General features: G+C 38.9%; 1 protein-coding gene across 1 annotated transcript in view; it reads left to right on the top strand.

Moving 5' to 3' along the window:
- The first annotated feature begins 17,408 nt into the window (after positions 1-17,408).
- Positions 17,409-26,297, top strand: part of LOC149784184 (exosome complex component MTR3-like) — a 42,239-nt gene continuing 33,350 nt past the window's right edge. The window contains exons 1-3 of the mRNA XM_089932256.1: positions 17,409-17,544; positions 20,268-20,322; positions 24,785-24,863. Of these exons, the coding sequence (XP_089788382.1) occupies positions 17,458-17,544; positions 20,268-20,322; positions 24,785-24,863 (221 nt within the window). The 5' untranslated portion in view covers positions 17,409-17,457. The remainder of the gene's footprint in view (positions 17,545-20,267; positions 20,323-24,784; positions 24,864-26,297) is intronic.

The following is a 26,297-nucleotide window of genomic DNA, read 5'->3' as shown; positions in this document are numbered from 1 at the left end:
CATTTTCATTGTTTATTTGAATAGAACTGTGTATATATTTGAGATTTTATTTATTTGTTTATATGTTCTATATTTACTATGATGTACAATGCTCTCCCTTGTAACCTTCGGTAATCTTTATAGTGTGTATTTTTATTTTATTTTTTGTACTGAGCACGAAATAATTTAATGAAAGTATTTATTTTAAAAATTTAACACAATATGAACGTAGTTTCGTCAATAACAAACAAATAATAAAATGTATTGAGCTTCTCTGTGTATCACACACTAGGCTAAAATCATCACGACATAATAATCCAATATGTATACTGTACAAGTATAATCATTATAATGTGTAGAATGAAATGATTATAAATATCAAGCGCGTAATAATTGAATATATTCTAAACAATTATATAACTTATATCTTTTTAAATAAATATCTTCTCTTTTTAATCAACTATTCACAGTGATTGCGTTCTGAAATTGCTGTGATTCATAGCAAATAATAAAAACAAGGTAGACCATAATACACATATTATTTCAAGAAAGGTAAACTGGGGTGTTGGGCTTATGTCCTCTCCCAGAGTGGCTATTGGCCGGGGTGGGAGGGTTGTCGTACCTTTGTCGGCAGGCTTTCGTCCATACCACTTGTTTGAAAATAAAAGGCGCTCGTCTCAAATGATTAACTACCAGGAAGATTTCGTTCGAAGCGTGATTGATTTTTTAGGAAAATGTAGTTACCCTCAAAGGGCGTTTAAAATATGGTGTTTCCATGATAATTACATGAGACTCGGTACATGATGCCAAAAAGAAGCGTTCTCAAATCATTCTCTTTAGTCGATTTCTCAAATATTGTGTGGCATGTCATTGATTTACATGTTAGTTCTTAAGTAAATGGATAAAATAAACTTTCAGAAATCCTTGTATTTTGGGTATAAATAAATCATTCAAAATAATCTTTAATCTTCTCTCTCTCTCTCTCTCTCTCTCAAGGATATAGCGCTAATTCTATTATACTGTCTACCTTTCCTTTTATCTATCTGCATACATGTACATGTCTCCTTTGTTGTTCAAACTATGTCTGCATTCTAACTCTTTGTGCGCATTTACATTTTGGGATAATTATGCTTATCTGTAAATGGTTTTAAGGTGCCAACAGATTTTAAAAGGAAAAAAGTTGCAATAAACAAAAGGCGACTTCCTTAAACAACACGGATTTGTGGGGTTGATTTATCGGACTAAGAGAGATAAAGAATATGGGCTGGATGGAAGTCTTGAAAATGAACTTGAACCAAGTAACCTACAAGAACCTTAGTCGTCATCGCAGCAGCATGTGTACACATTCCATGAGATTTATCTAATGTTCACAAAACCAATGATAAAAATTTGCAATAAGCCTGTTGAAATTGTGAGGTAATTTGTTAGTTGTGATGAACACACATACTGTAATCTATTTTAGTGCATATTTTAACTTTTATTTTAATAAAAAAAAACTTTAATAAGGTTCTCAAACATATTTTTATATATTATCTAACAGGTCAGAGAGTTAGAAATTTGTAGAGTTGTCATTTTTACATCTAAGGATTTCGTTGACAAATGTATTTGCCGTGTTGCAGGTCCTTTAGCAGCGGGGGGGGGGGGCGAATCTCACAAGTTTTTTTCGCCAGAAATCATCTCTATCAATAGTATTATAAATACTAAGTCTTATTTTGGAAAACAAACCCTTTATTTTGGCAACAATGACAATAAAGGTGTCTATTTACCAAAATAACAGGTTTAAACGTGTAATCTGGTCTTGGAAACGTTATTGCCGTACCGATTACATAACAAAACCAACTTGGGTTAGCGCCCTCCCTGCTGCTCTTAACAAAATAACGTATCAAGTCCGACTCGATATCGTGTCCGAGGATCGTGTAAATTTATCGTCACAAACCCGTGTGGGGTTCGCTGTGCACGACTAAAGAAATTTTTGAACTTATTTATATCCATGTCTCCGCTGCACCAAGTCTGGTGAATATTTCTCAACGTGTGTACGTCGACTCCGTTGAACACCGCGAGTAGGTTACAATTATCTCTGATCACTTTTGGAATTTGTGTATAACGTTGAGTTACATAAATGACATCAGTGTTTTTATGACGACCACGAGAAAATATTCTCGCAGGATTTGCTTGCTTATCCAGCATAACATCGTCGTACACAACTAGATTGTTAATTGATCCATCAATGCTATCTACGCCAGGCGCGTCATTGATGTCAGTTATAAACTCAGCTATGTCGTTATCGCTTCCTATGGCCGCTTTTGCACTCTCGTTGAAATCTTTTATCACATCATAGCATCGCTGATCGTCCACAGATGGTGCTACCAAATATAATTTATCCCATTTCATCCACTTCATTATCAGATTCAACAACAGCTGTGTTTTACCCGACCCAGATGGTCCTATGATGATCATACGTATAGAGTTTGGTAGCACACTATTATGTTTCACCGGTTCTTTTTTCTTCGTCGCCGAAAAATCAGTAACTTCCATTTGTATAAAAATAATTAGTATTATGGATTTATATTGAGTGAAGTGCAAGGCACGAACCCCAACAAACGACTTAACAACAATTACGACAAAGAATAACCGACAAGCACTTTCTGGTAGATGTGCTCGATGTGGCACAAAAAAATTTAGATTTCAAAAAAAAAGTTTAGCGGAGGCGACATCGCAGCCCAACTTGGAAAACTCCCTGGAGCTCCCTGGGCAAAATATCCCGGAGAAAAACATCTTCCCGGATACAACTACTGCGGCCCCGGAACCAGACTTGACATCAGACTTGACAGCGAAAATCAACTAAAAACTGGCGAGTATCCGATAAACGCTATCGATGCGGCTTGTCATGTTCATGATGTAGCTTATAAAAATCCTGATTTGCAGCAACGACATATCGCAGATGTGAAATTAATTCAAGCGTTATCCGCCATCAAAAATAAATCCCTCAGAGAGTCACTCGCTAACTGGTTAATAAGATCCGCAATGAAATCTAAACTAGTATTAGGCGCTAGTAATTAATAACAATGCAAGCATCTCCAATGGAGGCGATTTATTATTCCCCGATCGGATACTGGAGGGGTAATGCGGCAATCAGTAAACTCGCTAGCGCAGCAGGGGTTACGGCGGTTACTGCCAAAAATTGGCTATCGAAACAGGCAATATGGCAAATTTATCTACCACCGCCCAGCCAAATCAACTTTGCACATTTTGATGTTAGTGTGCCCAACGAAGTTCATCAGGCCGACATACTATTCCTGCCTCACGATGTTGTTCGTCGGAAAACGTACAAATACGCGTTAACAGTAGTTGATGTTGCAAGCAGATACAAGGAAGCAACGCCGTTGACAACAAAGACAGCATCTGAAGTTGCTTCTGCGTTTAAACGAATTTATCAGCGAGGACCTCTACGATGGCCACATCTGCTACAAGTTGATCCTGGCAAAGAATTTCAAGGTGCAGTATCATCGCTGATGAAGCAACATAACGTTACCATACGACGAGGACACACTGAAATTCATCGTGATCAGGCAATCGTTGAAAGATTTAATCGAACACTCACCGAAAGATTATTTGGATATCAATACGCGAAAGAATTTATTCAAGATGCAAGATCGTGCGAATGGGTTGCAAGATTACCAAGTGTGATAACTGCGCTAAATAACGAGATCACCCGAGCCACTAACATGAAACCTGCCATCGCGATCACGAAAAAAAATATACCCGTACGACGTGATTCTTCAGCATTGGCAGCGCCAGCGCCAGTGTTGGGTAATGTTACTGTAAGATATTTATACGAACCAGGCGAACTTGAAGGTGGTAAACGAAGAGCGACTGATCCCATTTGGAGTGTTACCACACATAAGATATCCACCGTGACAAGATCCACTGGAAGACCAGCAATCTATAGATTAGATTCAACTGCTCCTCAACGCGGATTCACCCGTGAGCAACTTCAGGTGATTCCTGATGATACACAATTACCACCAAGATCACTGGGGTGATTCGATCACTATAGTGGTTCACTAGCTGCAGCGGCGCCCCTGCGTCTATTACACTCAAGACAGGTCAACATGATATTTTCACGTGTGTGGCCAAGTTTGCTATTTTTTCTGTCTAACGTAAACTGTCTTGGGTCATTTTTCGGATATCTCCATAACATTACACAATTGCAATTTACGCAGTGATTACGTTGTTGTCGTCGCAGCTCGATCACAAATTCAACGTCCAAACTAAACTTCCGGTTATTTTTTTTGTCGCTGTGTTTGCAATCAGTTAGTTTTTTTCTTATCGTGTCGATCAGCACTGACTTATCGGCGGCCGATGCCGTTGTCGTATCTAACACAATTCTCCCTAGCTGTGATATTCTTCGCACTCTTGACACGGCCAGGTAAACTAAATTTGACCACTCGATGCGATCATCAACGACCCAAACTTTCGTGTCCTCGATGGTTAGTCCTTGTGCGGAGTGAATTGTCATAGCGTATCCTAACATCCACGGAGATTTATCAGCGGCAAGTGCTGCGTCGACAACATCGATATCAACTAACACAATATCATTTAACACTAACTGTTGCTTCCTTGACTCTGTCAAGGTCCCCGACTCAGTCGGGCGCCCGAGGACATCAACATCAATATTTTGTAACCGTGTGCCTGTTGGTCTATAACATAACGGTACCGGCAGCGTTGGGAATTTTTCTTTGTGCAGCTGAAGTAATCGCTGTTGAAGTGCGTCTCTAACCGTTTTCCTACTTGCCACTATGAGATCACTTGGGGTCCACGTTTCCAGGAAGTCTTTCATTGATGTCCTCGGAATCACCTTGCGCATAACCACGCAATGAGTTTTATTATTCTGCAACCTAATCAGCTTTTTAAACTTCTTTAGTCGATCATCAAGTGCTCTGATGTCGTCATCGATTTCTTCGTAATAATCAACAAAGTTCTTCAGCCAATCATGCGGAGATTCGCCTGTAAACGGCGATGGTTGACCGTGATCACCGCACAGAATAACCGCAGTATTCATTGTCAACAACCATTCAAGGAACCTTTTTATTGTATCTAGTGGCACGGTATCTGCTTCATCCCACATAATTATTCCAGGAATATATTTTGTTCCCATACGCTCAGGAGTCCACGTGCCGCCACTGTATTTGAAAAAGCTGTGATAAGTACAAGAATTAACTCCGCGCTGTTTCATTTCCCTGGCAAGTCTGTGTGTGGGTGTTAACACTATCATGTCAGAATTTCGAAACAGATTAATCACTCGAGTCGTCTTACCACAACCGCCTGGCCCATTCAGATAAACAGTTCTATGTCTTGCAACAGGATCGTGCACAGACGGTAACGTTGACGTCGTCGAAGGTATTTCAGTCATATCACGATAAGTGTCTTTAATTTCGACATCAGCTGATTCACAGTATTCGTGTAATCGCTCATTCTTCACTCTCCAGCACCCCCAAGATGTCGACTCCCCAACGACACTTTCCACCGAGGTCAGGTATTTTTTTGATATATAAAATGAGTCCGTCGCAACTCTCACTGCGGTGCTGGGAAATCTGTTTACAATCGACAGCAGATTTATGGAAACATAAGACAGCATCGACGACCTCAAGTGGGTAAACTGTCGTGATTCCCCGTCGAGGTAACTAACAATTGTTCCCAGTTTTTTCCCGTTTGACATCATCGCTTCTTCGCGGTGACAAAGTATATTTCTTGCGGCGGCATCAGCTATCACAAAGTCCAGTTCGGCCTCATCAAGGATTAATCTGCTGTGATGTATTTTGTAATCAAATGCTGCGCCCTGAGTAAACTTCCCTATTAACCTTCGTCCGAGATCTTTCGCGGCGCTCTCTCTGCATTTAATGTAATCGCTGATCCCCTTAGGATTCCATTCCGCTATGAGCTTCTCATCGATGATCGGTGTCGGTAACCAAACGTCGGTCTGTCGATGATAGCATATGATTGCTTCGCCGACACTCAGCGACGTCAGTATTCCGCTGTCAAGCATGTATCGTAACAACACAATAGGCGCCCACGCTTTCTCGGCGAAAAGTTTGCCAAACCACGCGTAGCTGATCGGGTGCAACCCCGCAGCGAATCCAAATGATGTTACTCGGGCGAATCCTGTGAGGTCAAAATCGGGCAGCGGACCATTAATTGACACTCTGGTCATCAAACTGGTTGGGTGACCAAATCTAGCAAAGTATTCACTGCACTCTCCGTAACCAAGAAAACTTCCTGGGTAGCACGCGGTCATATCTACGGATATCATGTCGCGGTAATCATAAGAAATATTCCAAAGACCGCCATGGCCGTATTCGACACAACTCAGTTTGATATCCTCGAGGAATCTGTCGCTGGTTGGTTTCCATGAGTTTCTCTCTCTGGCGATGTGCGCGGCAACACTAGGAACGCTAAAACATCGCGTCAACAGCTGATCTAACGAGTCATCAGTAACTGAGTAGTTTTTCGCGAGTTTTCTCATATCACACTGCAACGACTCAGTTCTGTATACTTCTCCGTTTGGTCTCACAAACTGATCATACTCGGAATCTTCATCGCTTTTAAATAACCACACCGACACAGGATCTGTTTTGCTTGCTTCATAAATACAATCAAATATGTTTCCGTCGTAAAACCTTACAACACGATCTCGCGGAAATATCCTAACTGATTCCGTCCAGGCGTGACTGTTATGATCAATAATTGTTATCGGTGATCCGCGACGGTTGTATTTTGGTTTGTATAATTCCTCTCCGGTCAGCGACTTCACAGCTATAGGAAATCCTAGTGAGCGTTCTAGCGCGGCAACATCTGCTATTGTTGCTCCGTTGTCGTTGACTCTGCTGGCCCACGCTGTTATCTTGGATTTTCTTGACGGTGTTAAACCGTTGCCTCGCACGGCGTTACTGAAATGTTCCATTACTCGCTCGGCCACGCAGTTCAGTGACGTAGTCGTACACGCAGCCATTCGCATCGGAGCGAGTTTATCGATTTCTGGTTTCTACAGCGGATACATTCCGTAAACAACCGCAGTTACAGATACGCTCTGACATAATATGGACTATCAATTCCAACTAGCATTCCTGGTCTGCTAACACGACTCAAAAAACTGTTTTCCCGTTGGCAAGGACAGGATCACGTTTATCACGGGTAATCCACTTCTCGTCGCCGTTCTCATCGACGACTCCGGTTATAAATTTTATTAACACGCTGTGATTGGTATCATCGAGATACTCAATGATGTTACTGGCGCGCGTATCGGTCATTGTGCCGTCAATGACATCATCGCCGAATAATTCTTCAAAGATATCATCAGAGCTCTCGCTGATAACTTTATAAGTCGAAAATACGTGACTCGCACCATCGGCACGAAATTCTTGTTTCGCTTGTCCGATGATGCTATTTAACGTTGTCAATTTTTTTCGTTTCGTGTCGCCGGTTAACCTGTCAAGATCAAACCGGCCGCTGGTTGGTCTTATCGATGACAATCTGTCAAATTCTTCCATGCTATAACAATAGGACAAATATTGTCTAATTAAAAAAAACTTATATGTATATGCCTGAAAACTATTGCAACTGGAAAATTGCCGGAACTAAAAAACACTGTCAACGAAAGTGTGTCGGCGAGTACTGTGCTTCTCATAATCAGAATTTCAAGCGAGGATCCAACGGCGGAGTCAACTGTTTAGTATGTGACGTGGCAACCCGCGGGAAAACAAAGTTATGTTCGAGATGCGGCAGCAAGAGATTTCGAGAACTCGCCCGATATTATAGGCGCAAACACAATCGCGAGTTTACCGAACATGAGTATATCAACAATCATCCGATATACTATTTAGACAAACAAATGCCATCTAGTATAAACAAATGGAATACAGAAGACACCCAGTCTACGACCACTACGAAGCTTCCTCAGACGGAACAGTTAGACACCACAGGCTGAAAATTCCACTTGGAGATATTGGCAAACATGGTTATAAACGCATAAGGTCTGCAAATCCAGCGAAAGGAAAAATTATCTTCTCCACCGGTTTGTTTTTGAATGTTTTTATGGACCGATCAAGCAAGGTTTAGTTATTGACCATATCAACAGAAATAAACTAGATAACCGTATAGAGAACCTAAGAGCTGTTACTCCCAGCGAAAACACTCGTAACACAACAAGGGTTTTTCAAAAGCTTCCTCCGAGGCCAGTCATTGCCGTTATGGACTCCGATGAAATAGAATTCCCCTCAATGACTTCTGCTGCAAAATATTTTGATATGCATGCGAAATCAATTTATCTAAATATTAATCTTATGACAAAGACGGTGTACTCGAAAAAATACAATAAATTTATATACTTCTATGAGCCTGTTTAAGTTTGACATCATATTAGAGAGACAAAACTGTTATATGTATAATGGACGAGACATCAGTTGCGACGTTGACCGGTGACCTTAACGTGGTAAAGAAATTCGCAGCTTCGAGTGAAATTTTTAACTCCACGTGGCTGCAAGACCAGTACGATTATATCTCGGAGTCTCGCGAGCAAGGCTACAAAACTCATAGGCGCGAATACAGAACTATAAAAATGCTTAATAACGAGCTCAGATATAAAATCATTCCTCAGCATAAAGATCAAATTAAAGTCTTCGTACCGGTGGCTCGGACTATAAAAAGGATCCTTGACGACATCGGACAGATCTTCGAGCAAGAAAAACTCTCGAGGGTTCTTTCTGATAAACTCGATAAATTGCTCATCGACGAATAATTATTTCGATAATTTTCACAGTAAAATTTTTTTTGCCGTCCGTCGAAACCCACGGTAAAAAAAAAGATTGCCCGGAAACACCAGGGACTAACTTGATACCACGATTATCATAATTCGTTCAAGAAATTTGAGTGCTTCAATGTCGCGACGGGGGCGGAATTTAGTTTCTTGATAATCCATTTGAAAACCCTTATCGCGTTGGAAAGTGTCATAAGTAATTCTTACAAACAAAGATTTACTGGCGTTATTGTACTCGCACAATAAACTGTTATAGTCGATAAATAGTTCGTCATGAACAACCTCATAGATTTCGTCGTCGCTGGACGATGAAAACTCGTGAGTTTTTTCGCTGATGATGGCACCAAGCCGACGCAGATCGTCATCGGAGAGATCATCGGAAGCGCGCGCACACTGAGATAGTTTGTCAAAGATTGAGTTGTATTTGGTTCCAACGGAAACAATTCTCATATCTTCGGGATAATGTATATTTTTGGCGCGTATATGTGAAAATTTCATTACTATATTTAGGCAAAATATATTTGTTTAAATATTTCCCCCCGCGAGAATGTCATCTAACTGCACCCTGGTCAAACACGAGTGCGCATAATTCAGAAGCTCATCGTCGCTGAAGAACACGTAAACGTAATCGTGGTCGCGCAGACGTTCGATATCGTCGCTGCTCAGCAACATCTTATCGGTGCCTGCATTTCCTATGCGGATTCGTGTATCTTTCAGCGGGTATGGCAAAGCGTTTTCATCATAAGTTCGTGTGAATGCGGCTCTGATCGCGTCGGCAAGTTCTTTTCGGTCAAATATGTGCACGCGAACATGCTGGTAAAATCCCTCAGTCATTATTTTTATTGTGTTTATTTAACATAATTTATCCCGACGTTGCTGTTGTTGATTGAAATGTTAGCGTTTCCCACGGGACTATCATCGGAATCGCTGAAATCACTGGAATCGCTGAAATCACGGGAAACACTTTGTGTTTCAGATTCAGATTCGAATTCAGATTCGAATTCAGATTCACAATCACTGTCGGTGAAATCACTACACGATGACATGTTATTATGTTATGGATATCGCTCATTGGACGATTTCACTAGCAAGTTTACACTAATTGTTTCCCCGCGCAGGTCCAACAGTCGCTGTTGCTGGTCAGTAACTTTAAAATTTATCCTTGTCAGCGTCGGATTATGACACCGCAGAAATACTGGATTGATTGGCTCTTGCACGATTAAAAATCCAGGCGGTTGTGTAGGAGTAAACGAATACAATATAAACCCTTGCTGGGCCTGATTTGATTCGCCCGTGTTTATGCTGTAGCTGCCATCGATGACATCACACACAAGATTGACCGCGACGACATCGGTGATATTTACTATGCCCGGAGAAATATGCCGGCCATCGCTCACTGTGCTGTTATCGTGTTTTAAGATAACAGGTTCTGGTAGTGTTCGCTTATACGCGGCAAGAATATCCTCGAAGGATTCATCGATGAGATCACAAAGGGATTTTTTCATTTCGGGTACGTTATATCCCGGGAATTTAAATGTTGGGATATGTTCTACACGTATTTTATACCATTGTGCAAAATGTGTTCTAAAATAACCCTCTTTAGCATTTAATATACTCTGAATAAACCGGATGTTCAAATATTCCATATCATCTACGAGTTGATTTATTATCTCAATTTGTTTAATAATTTCGTCACGTGGACCGTATAAATCAGAAATATGTTTCTGAAAGGATTGTTGTAGGTTTTTAAGTTGTAGTTTATACAATTTGTTAATTTCATCAAAAAACCTTCCAATATACGGTGGAATTATCTCATAAATCTTAAGATGCATAGATACTTCTAAAGAAAGTGAACGGTCTGGATAAAAGGACCAACCGGGCCCATCATAATAAAGTTTCTCATCAGGTTTGTCAACAACATAATCGGTATAAGTTTCTCTATAATTTGGATTCCTCATTGCATTTGCAAATTCTATATATGTTGATTGAATTTCATGATATGATTTGTTATCAGTTACGTAATCGGATTTTACAGGTTCTGGTTGACGCGGTTTTACATCAGGGGCGTCCGCTGGCCATCCTAATACTGTTCTGATTGAACTGTTATATATATCAACGGCGTAACCCGGTGTAGCAACCTCGATGACCGTTGACAGCGTTGGCTCGTGTGCTGATATATTGATCTTTGCTTCTTTTCCGGTGACACGTTTTATTTGACGTTGTATTTCTTTGTTGATTTCTTTGATCTGATAACTCCCAGTGGGTAACGCAATGACGTTCCAATCTGGGGTTCCATCAGCGTTATTCTGATATGAAAATACAAATGAGTTATTCGGCGATTGTCCGTGAAATGATGTCGCCCTGATATTGGGCCAACTGTGATATACTCGTAATTGTGCCAGCGCGATTTCGGTGACCTGAATTGCAGTTGGAAAATTAATGCTGAACTCTGGTTGCGTCGACGATATTGATATCATTGTGGTCCTTACCGGAGTTGTATTCGCGGCTATGTCGAGCAACGCTTGTCGTTCCATCGTTATTTAACTTTATCGTTTTTAAATGAAAACCATTTGCGGGTTCAGTATTCGCTATGCACTCATAATCGCTGTACACGTTGGACATCAGCGTGAACTCAAGATCTGATATGTTGTTGTCGTCTACACTAGATGATATCAACAAGGACAGTTTCGAGTAGGCGCTGTTGGCCGCGTTGGCTAGTTGTTGATACTCGTACAATTTTGCTGTCGCGCACGAGGATATTTTTTTCGCGATGATATTGGCGACTCCTGCGATCGTCGTTGACGCTGAAATTGTGATTGTGATAGCGATTGCGGTCGTTACCGGAGTTAGCTCTGATAATAGCACACCCGTGGATGCAACTACCGCGAATACCGAGTACACTGTTATATCTAACGCGGTGACGCGGCGTTTATATTTTTTATTTTTATTGCGCATCTGTCAATGGTGTTTTTCAGCGTTGATTGCCACTCGCGTACCTGATCATACCGGTATTGCTGAGCATCTGGAAACCCTTCGGTTGTCGTTGACATTATTTAAAATCGCTGGCGATTTTCAATTACGCGGTAACCAACTGAGGCGTTGTTGCGACGAATTCCAAACACCACCAGTAAGATATTGCTGTTAATTTCTCGTCTTCGGCTTCAAGTATAAATATTTCTTCGGTTCCGCTGTTTAGTATTACGGTTACAACCCCGGAATACTTATCGGTGGAATGTCTCCAAGGATATGTTGTGAAGATTTCAAATTTAGCGGCTGAAAACACAGACAACCTGTACACGCCAGTGGCTGTTGCTGTGTATTTGAGTGAATTATTTTGTCGGGACCATGTTGCGAATCCAGATGATACCGTGTATACGATGTTGGTGATATGCCCGGGGGTAATTCCAGTGGGGACTTTAATCAGACTGGTTTTGTTAACGATATCAGGAATACCCGATACGATATCCTGCTGTGTTTGTTTGATTGTGTCAATGTCGGTCTTTACATCAACGAGTTTCACATCGACGACTGGAGGATCCCCAAAGAACTTATCCACGGCCTCAGTTTTGTTTTGAAGGTTTCTTCGAAATCTTGTTAACGCGCCGACGTGAACATCATACTCTGCCCGCAACGTGGCTAGTTTACCATCAACGGTGTCTACATATTGTTTGTTTGCGGCATCTTCGGGACCTTCCGGATTTTTTAGAACGGTTATTTTGTTGCCGTTCATGCGGAGTTCGCCCGTCATTGTGTCGCCGGATTTTATTACTCTGTCATTGATTAAACCAACAGCAAGTCCGTATTGCGCGTCGACATACTGTTTATTTGTGGCGTCCTCGGGACCTATCGGATCCGCTAACACAGTTATTTTGTTGCCGTTCATGCTGAGTTCACCTGTCATTGTATCACCGGTCTTCGCTACACGCGTCGCTGCGACTTTTCGTGCATCATCTCGCAGCATCGCAATTGATATCAAAGAGTCTCTGATTTTGCCGCCGTCAGCGAATACAACGATGTTGCCTGCGGTAGCTCCAGAAACTTTGACAATTATGTCACCCAACGGAACGTTACTAGTTTTTAGTTTGCCGTGTTTGTCCTGGAAAACAGCAACCTCATCTGGGTCGACCAGGGACAGATTTAAAAGATTATCAACGTCATCTTTGGTTGCATACTTCGATAAGTCAATATCTTCTTTTTTTTCTTTGGTTCTACTTGATCTTCCGTAAATGTCAACCATTATTTGTTACCGCTGTTTTCAAATGTGGTGTATTCGTGCACCACTTTGTGAGGAGGAATCGCTGGATGTTTTGTTATCGCGGAAAGAACATTTAATACTTCACGACCGCATATCGGAGGATCAATTAGTGTTTGTGTTGGCAGCGTTGACTGCCAAACTGGAATTGGAAGCCTTTGAACGTACCTGAGAAACTCAACTGGCGGTGCTAACCCGTACGAATCGAAATATACAATTCCACGTGGATCGATCGCGTAAGCAACCCAGTGAGTTCCAGGGCCATCGCGGTTGTCAAGATTAATAATTCCTGTTTCTGGATTATTTGGTGTTGCTTGTAGTTCATCTCGCATAAATACACCTCTGAAATTTTTTATACGTAATTTTTTGACAGCGTTGAGTAAATCAAAGTTAGAAGCCGGGAGCGTTTTTAAAATCGTTTTGGGTACCATGACGCCGGAGTTCCTGGGAGTCTGAGACCGCGGCCTGTTTTTTTATAACCTGATCCTGTTTGTAACCGTCTTGATGCTAATGCTTTTGCCATGGCTGATGCTACTCTTTCTTTTAGAACTGGTCCCCAATTTCCAGATTGTAATGATCTAACAGCAGGCATCATGCTCGCCATAAGTGCTGGTATATTTCCTCCTTGTTTGTTGTAACCATTTCCGGTCATTTTCTTGACAGCTAATCCAGCTGCGGTTCCAACAGCTCCTAACGCGGCCGCCTTTGCCGCGGCGGCTGCTGCTGGTGCTAACGCGGCGGCAATTATTGGAATAAATGAAGTATTCCACCGGACTTAATCATATCTTTGATCGCGGCCGGAGAGAGATCAATTCGAACTCCAGTCTTACCCTGCTTCGCGCTGCTGAAATGTTTTAGCTGAGTTTTAGTCAGCGACAGTTTGTTTGGGCCGCCCGCTAGCTGATCGTGTTTTAACGTTATTGATGTCCCACATGTGCTCGCGTTTTTCGACTGTAATTTTTTTACCTGACCGGGGGTCAGAGTCACATTAACATAACTGTATGACATTTTATTTAATACGAGATTGATCTAATTGCATTGTTAAAACAGCGCTGCAAGTGGAAACCTGAAGGTTTTCGGAAAACTACAGGTTTTCGGAAAACTACAGGTTTTCTACTGGCGCATCAATGACTCTCATTCGGCCGCCAACACCTTCAAGCAACATTGCTTTATCGGAGAGTATGAAAGCAATTGCTCTAAAACCAGCAGCGGGAAAATCGCCAACGTTAGCCTTGAAGTGTATATCAACGACCGATTGTTTGGTTAGATCAAGATGTTCCAGTGAAAAGTAATAAATCGGATACAACGTTGTGAAATCCAACTGTGATATCTGCAAGCCGGTATCAATATTTTGATCACGTCCCATAAATGTCATCAGACGATGATACGCACGTGCAACTTGATTATTTCCAAAATCTATCACTATATCCTCGGATGGTTCTTGATGCCCGTTTATTCGCAGCGAAACTTCAGAGACAGCAAGTTTGTCAAATATCATATGCGAATGTGTTTGACTATCTACTCTTGCGTTAGCCTGGAGTGCTACGAAAATATGTCGTGGTGCTGACACCCCCTGCTGTGATGCTATGTGCCACGTGAACTGCCCAGCACCGGCACCCTGAATGGAATCTGTAGATGTTGTCAACCATGATATCAATGATTTACCACCTGTGTCCATGAAGGAGAGTAACCATTGCTCTTCAGCTAACGATGGGGACATTACTGGCATCCACAAAGCAAGCTTGAATAATATTACCTTACCGGCAGCAATACCAGCAGCATCGTCTCGCCAGATAGCGTCGTTGTCGTCACCCTTTCTAACAAGTACAACTGTATGCTTGGCTCCAAAAATAACCTTTCTGACATTTCTGCAGAACCCAAAGATGTGAGACAGCGGAATTGCACATGAAAATCTTCTGCGATCACCTGATAGCATTAATTTACGTGTAGCAAAACCAAGATTGTAATTTGGACTAGGTCTTAATATTGAAAATACAGCACCTGGTCTATCCGCAAATCCAGCTGGTTGTGGGTCCACAGCAGTGTCTCGTGCTGTTTGTACCGGAATAACAGATCTGTGTTCAGGATGATCAGCATTATCCTTAGCGAACATCATAGTCGGACCAGCCGATCTAGTGTAATCATCTGAGTATCGTGCTAATCCCACGATTGTTGTGGCAACGTCAACGTTATCCTGAATCGTTTCAATTTCCTTTCCATCGATGCTATATGAAGCACTTCTGAATAGTGCCATGATGCCGTTGTTGACAAGACCAACTCGGACATTATCTCCATATGCTGTATTAGCGACAACATCTGTTACAACTTCACCCGTGACTTCAAGGAATGCTTCAGCGGGTAAGAAATATCTGCTTGTATCATGTACTTGTAACTCAATTCGTCCGCGCTGATTGGGTGATCTTGCTTCGTAGGAATAATACTGATAATCACGCACAGATTCATCTTTGAGTATTGGTGCATCCATATCGAACGCTGGATCTGATACTCGTTTGAACATTTTATATATATTATCGACGTCTAAAACAAAGACCACTTCCTGATATCAGGCTCGTATTTATTTGTTCGGGTTGTTGAGTCACAAGAGATACGAGTTTTTGATTTGCGGCCTCATTTATTACTTTACTGACATCCGCGGGCATAAGTTCAGTGCTCGGTAATTTTACTGGTGGTGGTTTAACCGCCTTTGGTTTACGTGCTAACCGTGACAGTCTACCTTTGACTGACGAGAATGCTTTTCCGGCAAGATTACCAACAGCTCCAAGGGCTTTATCCTTAACAACATCAATCGCTTTCATCGCCAATTGTTTCACAATCGGTAACGCCTTAGGGGCTATCCTTGAAAACAAACCCGTAACAACATCACCGAGACCATCTCTGTAGATTGCTCTGTAGACCGGTAATCGTGAATTTACTACTCTGACTAGAACGGGTTGGGCATTGTGTATAATCATGTTATTCAATTGCTGTTTCTCTAACTAAAATTACTAGTCGCTGTAGTAACCGTCTACGAGTTCATCAATGAGCCCCCGATAGGTACGAACATCCATGATGCCACCACGAAATAATCGCTGACAGATATCAGCAGCTTCATTAATTATTTCCGGAGAGTTATTTCCGGCACGTTTTCCTCCGATGAGAACTTCTAGCCGAGATACGTCGTTGATAACGCTATCAGGGCAGGGAATAAAACCCGATCCAGTTTTAGGTTCAAGCATCCCCAATTCTTCAAGAACATCCCCCTCCGGAAGATCAGAGTAAGACGGCGCTGGTTTCTCTTTTTTAGGTCTTCCTTTTCGTTTAGGTGGTTCAGATGGCGGTGATTGATCTCTCTCTGCGGTAACTTTCTTTTGCACTTCCTTCGCTTGCATTTTCGCGATTTTTTTTTCTTCCTTTATTTTTTTGCTTGATCTCTCAGTTCTTTATTATACCCAATTATTCCTGTTTTTATAAAATTATAGGTATCATCACCTTTTAATATTCGGGGGAGGCCTCGATTTATTTTATACACATAATCACCCCACTCAGCTTGAGACATACCCTTGGCAGCTTCTGGTTTTAGAAATTCATGTCTGCGACGATAATTTTCGACGATCCAAACAGAAAATTGCCGAAGTTCCTCTACGTTACTCAGTGGGATATTTCTTATTTCGTTGATGCCATCTTCGGTAAATTTGTTTATAAATGTTTCCTTGACAGTTGCAAGTGGACCTACTGCACCTGGATCAGCTGCGGCTGCTACTTGTTGTTCACTAAGTTGTTTTATTGCTTGAAGCAAACCCTGCTCTGGTTTTCCGCCCTCAATTGCAGCCTCTTCTTCAGTTCGTCCTTTGATAGCAGTTAAAACCTTTCCAGTGACTGCAGTGATAGGTTTAAATAATTCCCCTGTGGTCGTTGCGAAACCTTCCTGTGCTTGCTGTCGTTGTTGTAATTTTTCTCTGACACTATCTCGCACAGGAATAAGTTTTTTGATTGCTTCTAGTCGCTCTCGAGCTAGTCTAGCAGAATATGCTTCTCCGATGTTGGCCATTATTGTTAACCCGAATTTTTAATTCCGCGGTTACGTTATTTTGTTAAGAGCAGCAGGGAGGGCGCTAACCCAAGTTGGTTTTGTTATGTAATCGGTACGGCAATAACGTTTCCAAGACCAGATTACACGTTTAAACCTGTTATTTTGGTAAATAGACACCTTTATTGTCATTGTTGCCAAAATAAAGGGTTTGTTTTCCAAAATAAGTCTTAGTATTTATAATACTATTGATAGAGATGATTTCAGGCGAAAAAAACTTGTGAGATTCGCCCTCCCTGCTGCTCCGTTTCAGTGCCCGCATCGCTGTGTGAAATTATTACGGCCTTTAAACATGTCCGCCTCCTTGTAACACGCTAGTCTCAAAAGATGCCCACAGATTCAAGGCGGATTCCAGGCCCAGAAAGCAGTACAAGTCCATATACTTTCTGTACGGAGAAACCCAGACACGAATTGGTACTATACACTGACTGAAGTTTACTGTTAAAGTAGTTTGCTAAATTATGTAGATTCATCTGCCATTTTTGCCCGGCGTTATGTGTCCGCGACCTGACGTAGTCCTACAATGTAAGGCATAGTACATGTTGGTTTCGTTTAAGCCTGACGCCCAGAACATAAATATCAGCGTCAAGATCTTACCTGTAGGACTACGACCTGAAGTAGTTCTAGTCCTACAACATTAAACGTATCAAATGATAGTTTTGTTTTGGTGCTACGTCTTACTGCCTTAATATTGGTCTTGTGTGGGTTGCTCCCAAGTCTCTGACAGGATAAAGAGAGGTAACATTTTCAAGAATACCTCACTTGGCAGTAGTGCTACAGTGTAAAACGTCTTACTGCCCAAACAACAGCCTTGTATAGCGTGTTCCAATTTCGGTTGATTGATATGTAATTAATATCCTTACTTTGCTGTTTTTATCCTGGTGGAATCAAAATGTGACACTCGCAAATGGACATATTTTCCTGTTCTGTTGACTTACTTTAGAATTTGTTGAAATGCAATGGTAGTCGAGCTATGCTGAAGTAGGTTCATGTGCAAGATATGTTTCTTGAACGAAACGAAACATTGCTTACAGTTCCAATAATATATTTTTTATTCATTTTATTAAAGAATAATATTTCAACTTAACCTGATTTTGGCATTCCCAGCTTTCCTCACTTTCCAGCCAACTGAAATGTAGGCCAACGAAACTTGAAAACAGGTCCATTTCTTTTGTGAGAAATTTTAATTTATTAAGAGAACATATATCAGACTATGTAAAGTCTGACTAAAACAGTATGACTTTACTTTGTAGAAAAGGCATTATTGTTTGCCAGTTGCGTGAGATATTCCTGAAAATTTTACTTTCATTATGATGTTAGTCAACATCAAAGCACTCTACCATCACCATTAGTTAGGCAGGAAGACCTAGGCACCCATGACATAAATATATGCATCGAGGTCTTACATGTAGGCAGGCAGGCCATATTGACATTTTTCCATAAATTTAAATCTAATTGATTATACCTACGCCTCTCCCTCGATAACTCGCGCACATCAGGGTCCAGAAACATCGACCGCACTATAAGTGAGGCGCGAGTTATCGATGGACCTATAAAAAAAGCCAATACTTTTCAAGAAATATTGTCGACAGATAGATATTTGATTGTGCTAGAAGGGACAATAAGGAAGGCTAAAGGTTGTGTCCATTGGAGGAAAAGATAAGTGAATGTATGGGATTATTTGTATATAGTTGATGTACTTGGGTGTTTATTTTACAGATTTGTTATGAAAAGAGAGAAGTATAATATATTTGCTGCAAAAATTGACAAATTATTGTGACTTAATTACGATGTTAACACTGACATGCACATGAAATAACTTCATTATCAATAGTATTGGAGAAGAAGTTCATGTGACTATAAATATTGTGAAATTATTTAAGTAAAGTTGACCACTTTTGGTAAGTTTATTAATTTTTTCAAATGATTACCACTCTGGTGGACTAGTAGTTAGAGATTCTGCCTTAGATGCGGGAGGTCATGGGTTAGATCCCTGGCTGAGTCATACCAAAGACTTACATAAACGGTACTAACAGCTGCCTCGCTTGGTGCTCAGCATTAAGAAGTTAGTATTAGGACTGGTCAGCCTGGTGTCAGGATAACATGACTGGGTGGGACATCATGCTACATGTCTGCGGCATGATGCCCCAGTGCTAGACATCACTATAATAATAATAATAATGTGGACTTTGTATGGCGCCTAATCTTTAAAAGCTCTATAAACTTCACACTGTAGACATCATAGTGATATGACTGAAAAATTGTTAAAGGTATGTTAAAAATCCAAATCACACACACACACACACACACACACATTTTCAGATGATTAGTTTGGTTTATTTTATGATCATAAGTTGCACCAGGAGCAGTTTTTTTATGAGTGTAAAATGTGGTTTTGGACCCCCGGATCGGGGTGCTGACCCTTGAGCCCCTGTTGGGAGAGGACCCTGAAACACCCCTTAAAATTTTTTCAGCTTTTCTTTTGGAGGACCAAAATCATGTCTGAGATTGAGAAACCATCTTAACAGTGCATTGTTATATCATAATCCACTTATTCTGACATCTGGCCTAATTACTGATTGCTGTGAGATCTAGGCAATATTTTTAAAAACATTTCTGGTAGCGAAGATCAGTTACACCTGGCCCTATCTCATTATGGATCTTTATCACAAAATAGCACCAGAAACTCAGCTGCTTACAAGTAATTAATACATTTATTTTGACTGCCCTCTGAATGTGGATGGTAAATAAAATTCCTGTTTTTATTCACTCATAGAATTAAATCCTTTGGAAGACTTTTCTGTTGTTATCCCTGTCATAACAGAACAGAACACCTATGTATCCATTGTCTGTTGTCCTTTTTCAAAAAATACTTGATGCATGCATGAAAGGCAACCATAAGAAATGACACCAAAATAAATTTTAGAAAACCCGAGATGTAGTTGTTGGACTGTGTATGCTACTGAGGCAAACTACAATTGACCAACGTTTGAAGGCAGGAAAAGTAATTACTACAATCATCCAAACGATGGCGTTTGTCTACTACTGTACATACAGATATGCCAACACAAATATTTTGAGAATAAGACAGACAGACACACTTAATTTTTCTTCAGAAATCTTATTAATATTTTCAGCTTAAAAATGGAAAGAGACATGATGGGAGAAAAGAAAACAACATTAGACCAGTCTGTAAGTATTATTGTGCTCATTTCTGCCAAAAGCTTTAAGTTGTTTAAGAAATTCCAAACTTCTCCAGATTTAATTAATCTTTTAATTAATTAACTTTTAGGTTATCTGACTGTAAAACCAGAATATTAGAAGATTGACGTTATCTTTGTGGGGAACTCGCTACATTGAAAGGTTCATTATTTCTCTCCTCTCGCATAATAAAGATAAAAACCCAAAACCATACAGTACAAGAACTGCTCATTTACACTGATCAAATCCAATAGTTAGGGATCATGCTACCAGGCAAAGTGGGTGACTAAGTCATCTATAAAATGTAAACTTCACCGATGTCTGTTAGGAAAGCAAAACTGACTTCGCCCTGTGATATTTTAGAGGAACATTGAATGATCATACTTTTTTAGATGCTCCCTCGCCTTGACCAGGTTAGTATCAATATTATGCTATAGCCCGATTCGAAATGTAGGCTTCAAGCCATCAAAAAGTTGGTGTTGATATCAGTTGCTCTAACAAACTCTTGCACATTCACAAGCATGTGTTTTGATGGCTGATTGACCATTAACCCTTCTCGAGTAAGTTAGCAATTAGCAGTGCCTGATGTCCACAAGTTATCCTTTGATGATAAAAACATACAAAGTTGTGTTTTGAAACTTAAACTTGTCAAAATAGCGGTTTGTGTTTTAAGAATGGAATTGGTACCATGAATATTTTAATTGATATGTGTACATTATTTTCTTCATAAAAATAAGTTTGGAACCATAAATGAACCTGTTTTGGGGAAATAATAGCAGGCATCACTGAGTCCCGAAGTACCACTGTATTAGATTGTCCATTTTCGTACACCATTGGGCAGATATATTCAGGAAAATGTACAACTCATAGAAAGCAGAGTTTAAATATTACGTTGTTGAAGATTTAACTTTAAATGCTATTCTGTAGGTCAGAAACATACAACACAGTGGAAATATGATGAAGAAAAAAAACAGCAAATCAGATACGTTTTAACCAATGTATAACATTACACCACGTACATAGACAAACAAAAACTTGTATTTGAAATCCTATTAATGGTTTGTTTTAATGAAGCTATAAAGTGAGTGGTTACATTAAGAAAACCCTCTTTCTAAACATAAATGCACTTGCATGTTGGCCATGTAGATGAGGTTGCCATTCATATACTGACTTTAATTCTTTGTCTTTGAATAGTCTGATCAGCAGCAAAGAAATTAGAACAAGCAGTATGATCTGAAAGACGTGCACTTCGTACAGGGGTGGTTTTCAAACAAGTTTAGAAATCTTTTCAGCTACCATTTTATAGTGAACTTTTTGAAAGTAAAAAGAAAATTTCTTCGTTAAGGGACGTTCATTAAGCATATGTAATAACTAGCAATTACAATATTTTTCTCTAGATACTCAGCTAAAATTCTTTTTAAGTCATATTGCCAAAATGAATATGATAGTTTTTAAACATGCACCAAATGTCTTTATAATATAGATAGATCTCGGAAAATTGTGTACTTAAAAATAAATTATTGTTTAAAACTAGTGTTCTGATAATCGATCTAAAGTTGTGTGAGCAAACCAATAAGATAATCAATTGTGAGACTCCATAATTGAATGTATGTAAAGGGAGACAACTTCATTTTAGTTGCATGCAAAACTCAAAGGTTGGTAAAACTCCTTTGTAAGCAGTATTTGTAAGTAATGAAAAACAAGAAAATCAAGTCCATCAGTGCTTTAAATTATAGACACAACACATATGAATGAAATGATTTTGGGGGAATGATAAGCCATAAAAAGTTGCTTTCATCTAACAAAGTTGCAGAACCAAAATAGCACAATACAATAGAAAAAATGTAATAATATTATCAGGTTAAAGTACACATATCAGTAAGATATTAGTCCTGTACATTTATTAACATTTTGAGCTCTTGAGCAAAGATATAACTGTGTAACAAACAAAAATTTAAATTTGTTCTTTTTAACAGATTATAATCAATTATCAGTTGGTTATGTGTAACTGATTATCGATTATGAAATTCTGACTGATTCCAATCACTACTTAAAAATCAGTGTTGAATGCATATATGTGTACAGGGAAATAGAGGGCATAATTCAAATAAGAGAACGAAAACAACACACACACACGTATATATATATATATATATATATATATATATATATATATATATATATATATATACATATTCATTGCTCAAAAATTCTGATAGCTTATGCCTGGGGCTTCTCTAATTTTAGATCGTCAGGCTTGTCAAAAATGTTTAATTCATCTGAGGAAACTTTGATCGCACTGATGAATGTGTAAATGTATTTCAAGATGTTGACATAACTGCCATAGCACGGTGCAGTCTAAATCAGATCACCACTGTTCTACATGAAATTGAGATCTCATTTAAATCAGATTGAAGCATGGCATGTCATGCTGAAAACACAATTTTGTACTCCTAAACCCCTGTCACGGTTCTTTTTATTTTATAAAAAAAATCAGTAATCTAATTTTTTTTTAAAACTTTCATTATATGCCCATTACATGTAGCATGAGGACATGTAAAACTATCCCCTGTACAATTTAAATTGTGGCAATTAAAGGAAAAGAGGTCAGGTATAAACCACTATTTTAAATATTACTTAATTGCCTGACAATAGCTAGTGAGTTGTGTTTGAAGGTTGTAACGTGCGAGCCCATGGTGCTAATTTGCATAGGCAGGATCAGGATGTGGAATAAATCAATGAGATGTTAGAATTGTGTACAAGAACAAATGATATTGCATATTATTGCCTTAAATGAGAACATTTGAGCTTTGTGTATTATAATTTTGACAAGTTTGTGAATGGCGGCAACATTTCTTTGAAGTCAGATTTTACTGTATATATAGAATGTACAGCAGGATCATTTCAGTTGTTGAAATAGTGTTCAAGTGCAATTCATTTTGAAGCTATTTTAAGAAGCAATAAGCTGTCAGCAAAGCCTGACAAAATAAATTTCAGAACTCTTTGTTGACGGAGTTTTACTTTGTGAAGCACGCCAGCATAGCCATGAACACTAATGACACTTGCATTACCTTCAAGCCCCTTTGAACCCTGTTGAATTTATATTTAATTGTAGCTATTGCAACATTGTGTGACAATGTTAAAAATGGGGAAATTATGGGCATTTGGAAATTAGAGTGCGGGCTTGTGGAATTTAAGTCAGTGCTTGTGAATTTAAGTCACCACCCTGAGGCCTGTGTCTAAAAAAAAATATTCTTGCTTTGCTCCCACTTTTCTTTTGTCAATTCTCACTTCTACCAGTTCTGTCCAAAAGAAAAAGTCACTTCTTTCTAAAATTCAAGTCTAGCTTGACCCCTGTATAGACATTACATATTTCCACTGTAGACTTAATAGATTTTACACATTGCCATTTCCACTGTAGACTTTATAGATTTTACACATTGCCATTTCCACTGTAGACTTTATAGATTTTACACATTGCCATTTCCACTGTAGACTTTATAGATTTTACACATTGCCATTTCCACTGTAGACTTTATAGATTTTACACATTGCCATTTCCACTGTAGACTTAATAGATTTTACACATTGCCATTTCCACTGTATACTTTATAGATTTTACACATTGCCATTTCCACTGTAGACTTTATAGATTTTACACATTGCCATTTCCACTGTAGACTTAATAGATTTTACACATTGCCATTTCCACTGTAGACTTTATAGATTTTACACATTGCCATTTCCACTGTAGACTTTATAGATTTTACACATTGCCATTTCCACTGTAGACTTTATAGATTTTACACATTGCCATTTCCACTGTAGACTTAATAGATTTTACACATTGCCATTTCCACTGTAGACTTAATAGATTTTACACATTGCCATTTCCACTGTAGACTTAATAGATTTTACACATTGCCATTTCCACTGTATACTTAATAGATTTTACACATTGCCATTTCCACTGTATACTTTATAGATTTTACACATTGCCATTTCCACTGTAGACTTTATAGATTTTACACATTGCCATTTACACTGTAGACTTTATAGATTTTACACATTGCCATTTCCACTGTAGACTTTATTCATTTCCACTGTATACTTTATAGATTTTACACATTGCTATTTCCACTGTAGACTTATAGATTTTACACATTGCCATTTCCACTGTATACTTTATAGATTTACACATTGCTATTTCCACTGTATACTTTATAGATTTTACACATTGCCATTTCCACTGTAGACTTTATAGATTTTACACATTGCCATTTCCACTGTAGACTTTATTCATTTCCACTGTATATATTATACATTTTCCATATTGCCATTTCCAATGTAGATTTAACATGTTACCAATGTAGACTTTATTAATTTCCGCTGTAGACATAATACATTTTCTACATTACCATTTCCACTGTAGACTTTATGCATTTAATTGCAGTTCTAAAAGCAGGTGTCGTGAGCCAGGCCAGAGGATCAGCATACATAGAGCAGAATGAAACCAAAGCTATTTGTGCAGTGTAAGTTTCATGAAATACTTTGTTTAATCAATGTTTGATAACATTTACATTATTGGTAAGTCCAAATATTGCAATTTACCTTATTTCATGTTATTTTTCTTACCCTTTAATTTTTTGTACACCATCAAGCCATAAATATAATAATTAATTCTATCATATTTTTTTGTACACAAAATTTAATATTTTTTGGGTCATCCTTTTTTCCATACATAAAATGATCTACTGTTAAGATTTCCTTTTGCCACTGTGATAAAAAAAAAATATGGCCCTTTAAATTTTACAGCTAAGAATAAGAGATCAAATCATTTTTTAGTTGCAATTTTTATTTATCTATTATTTTATTTCATTTTGTTAAAATTGAAGACAGATTCCCATTTCAAACAGATTCAAAAATATACCAAAGTTCAGTTTAGGTACATCAAATGACCAGGTTATTGTTTTGCTAAGCAAGTTATGATTAGTGACTAACTTTGGGCATGTTTTTAACTGAGGCATCGAATAGTGAAACGGGAGATTCATGCAATATAACAGTTGTCATTTATAATCATGCATGTAGGTCATTGATAAATTCTTTCTCTTATTATTGTATTTCACTACGTATTTTTATGTTTTTATTTGCATCATGTTGCAAAAGGTGTCAGAAAAAATGCTGATGTATCACTATGATACGCAAAACGGCCAATTTATTCTTTGCCGAGTATATTTGGTATAATCGAATATGATAAATATAAATATTTGTTTCCTCAGTGAAACACAAATTCTAATTATCTGTTATATTCATGTAAATATGTATTTGAGGCCGCTAATAATAAAAAACCTAAAGACATATTCACCAATTATAAGTGTGTGGAATGCTCTTTGCTCAGCATACTTGGAAAGGGCAACTGTTTTGTTAACTGAGAATCTATTCACATTCATCATATTGCCCTTCTTTGTCTTTTGTATCAGCGAGAAAATATAATGATGTATTTGTTTCCTCGTTGTCATTACAATACATACCACTATTCACTAACAGCTGGACAACGTCGTTAATGAGCTCTCTTGATTACGTCAGTCGGTGTAACAAAGAAACGCGAGCATTTGAAAATGAGTTCTTAAACCATTTGAGTTTATTTATCCAGTAAAAATAATATCTCAGTATATGAAGATGCGAAGACCACAGACCACTGGGCAATTAATGTTATTGTCACGATAAAGTAATGCAATAAAAACTATAAAAGCCCAGTTAGTTTTAATCATAAATGCGAAAGTCATTGCGAATGTGAATGGTATTAGTGGCCTTTGGCCAAGTTAACTTATTGTATGGTTTTAAATCTGTTGTCTGTTGTGTTTTATCCAGTTTGTTAATGTCAGACAGTTAAACTACAGAGTCTGTTTAGATGTAATGAAGATCTTATATCAGTTGGATTTTGAACAGCATCCATAGATATTAAT

Source organism: Sinohyriopsis cumingii, chromosome 14, assembly GCF_028554795.1.
Source record: "Sinohyriopsis cumingii isolate HCF-2022 chromosome 14, ASM2855479v2, whole genome shotgun sequence".
Classification (NCBI taxonomy): Eukaryota; Metazoa; Mollusca; class Bivalvia; order Unionida; family Unionidae; genus Sinohyriopsis; species Sinohyriopsis cumingii.
The sequence above is the reverse complement of the archived record's forward strand: the minus strand, read 5'-3'. Positions and strand labels throughout refer to the sequence as shown.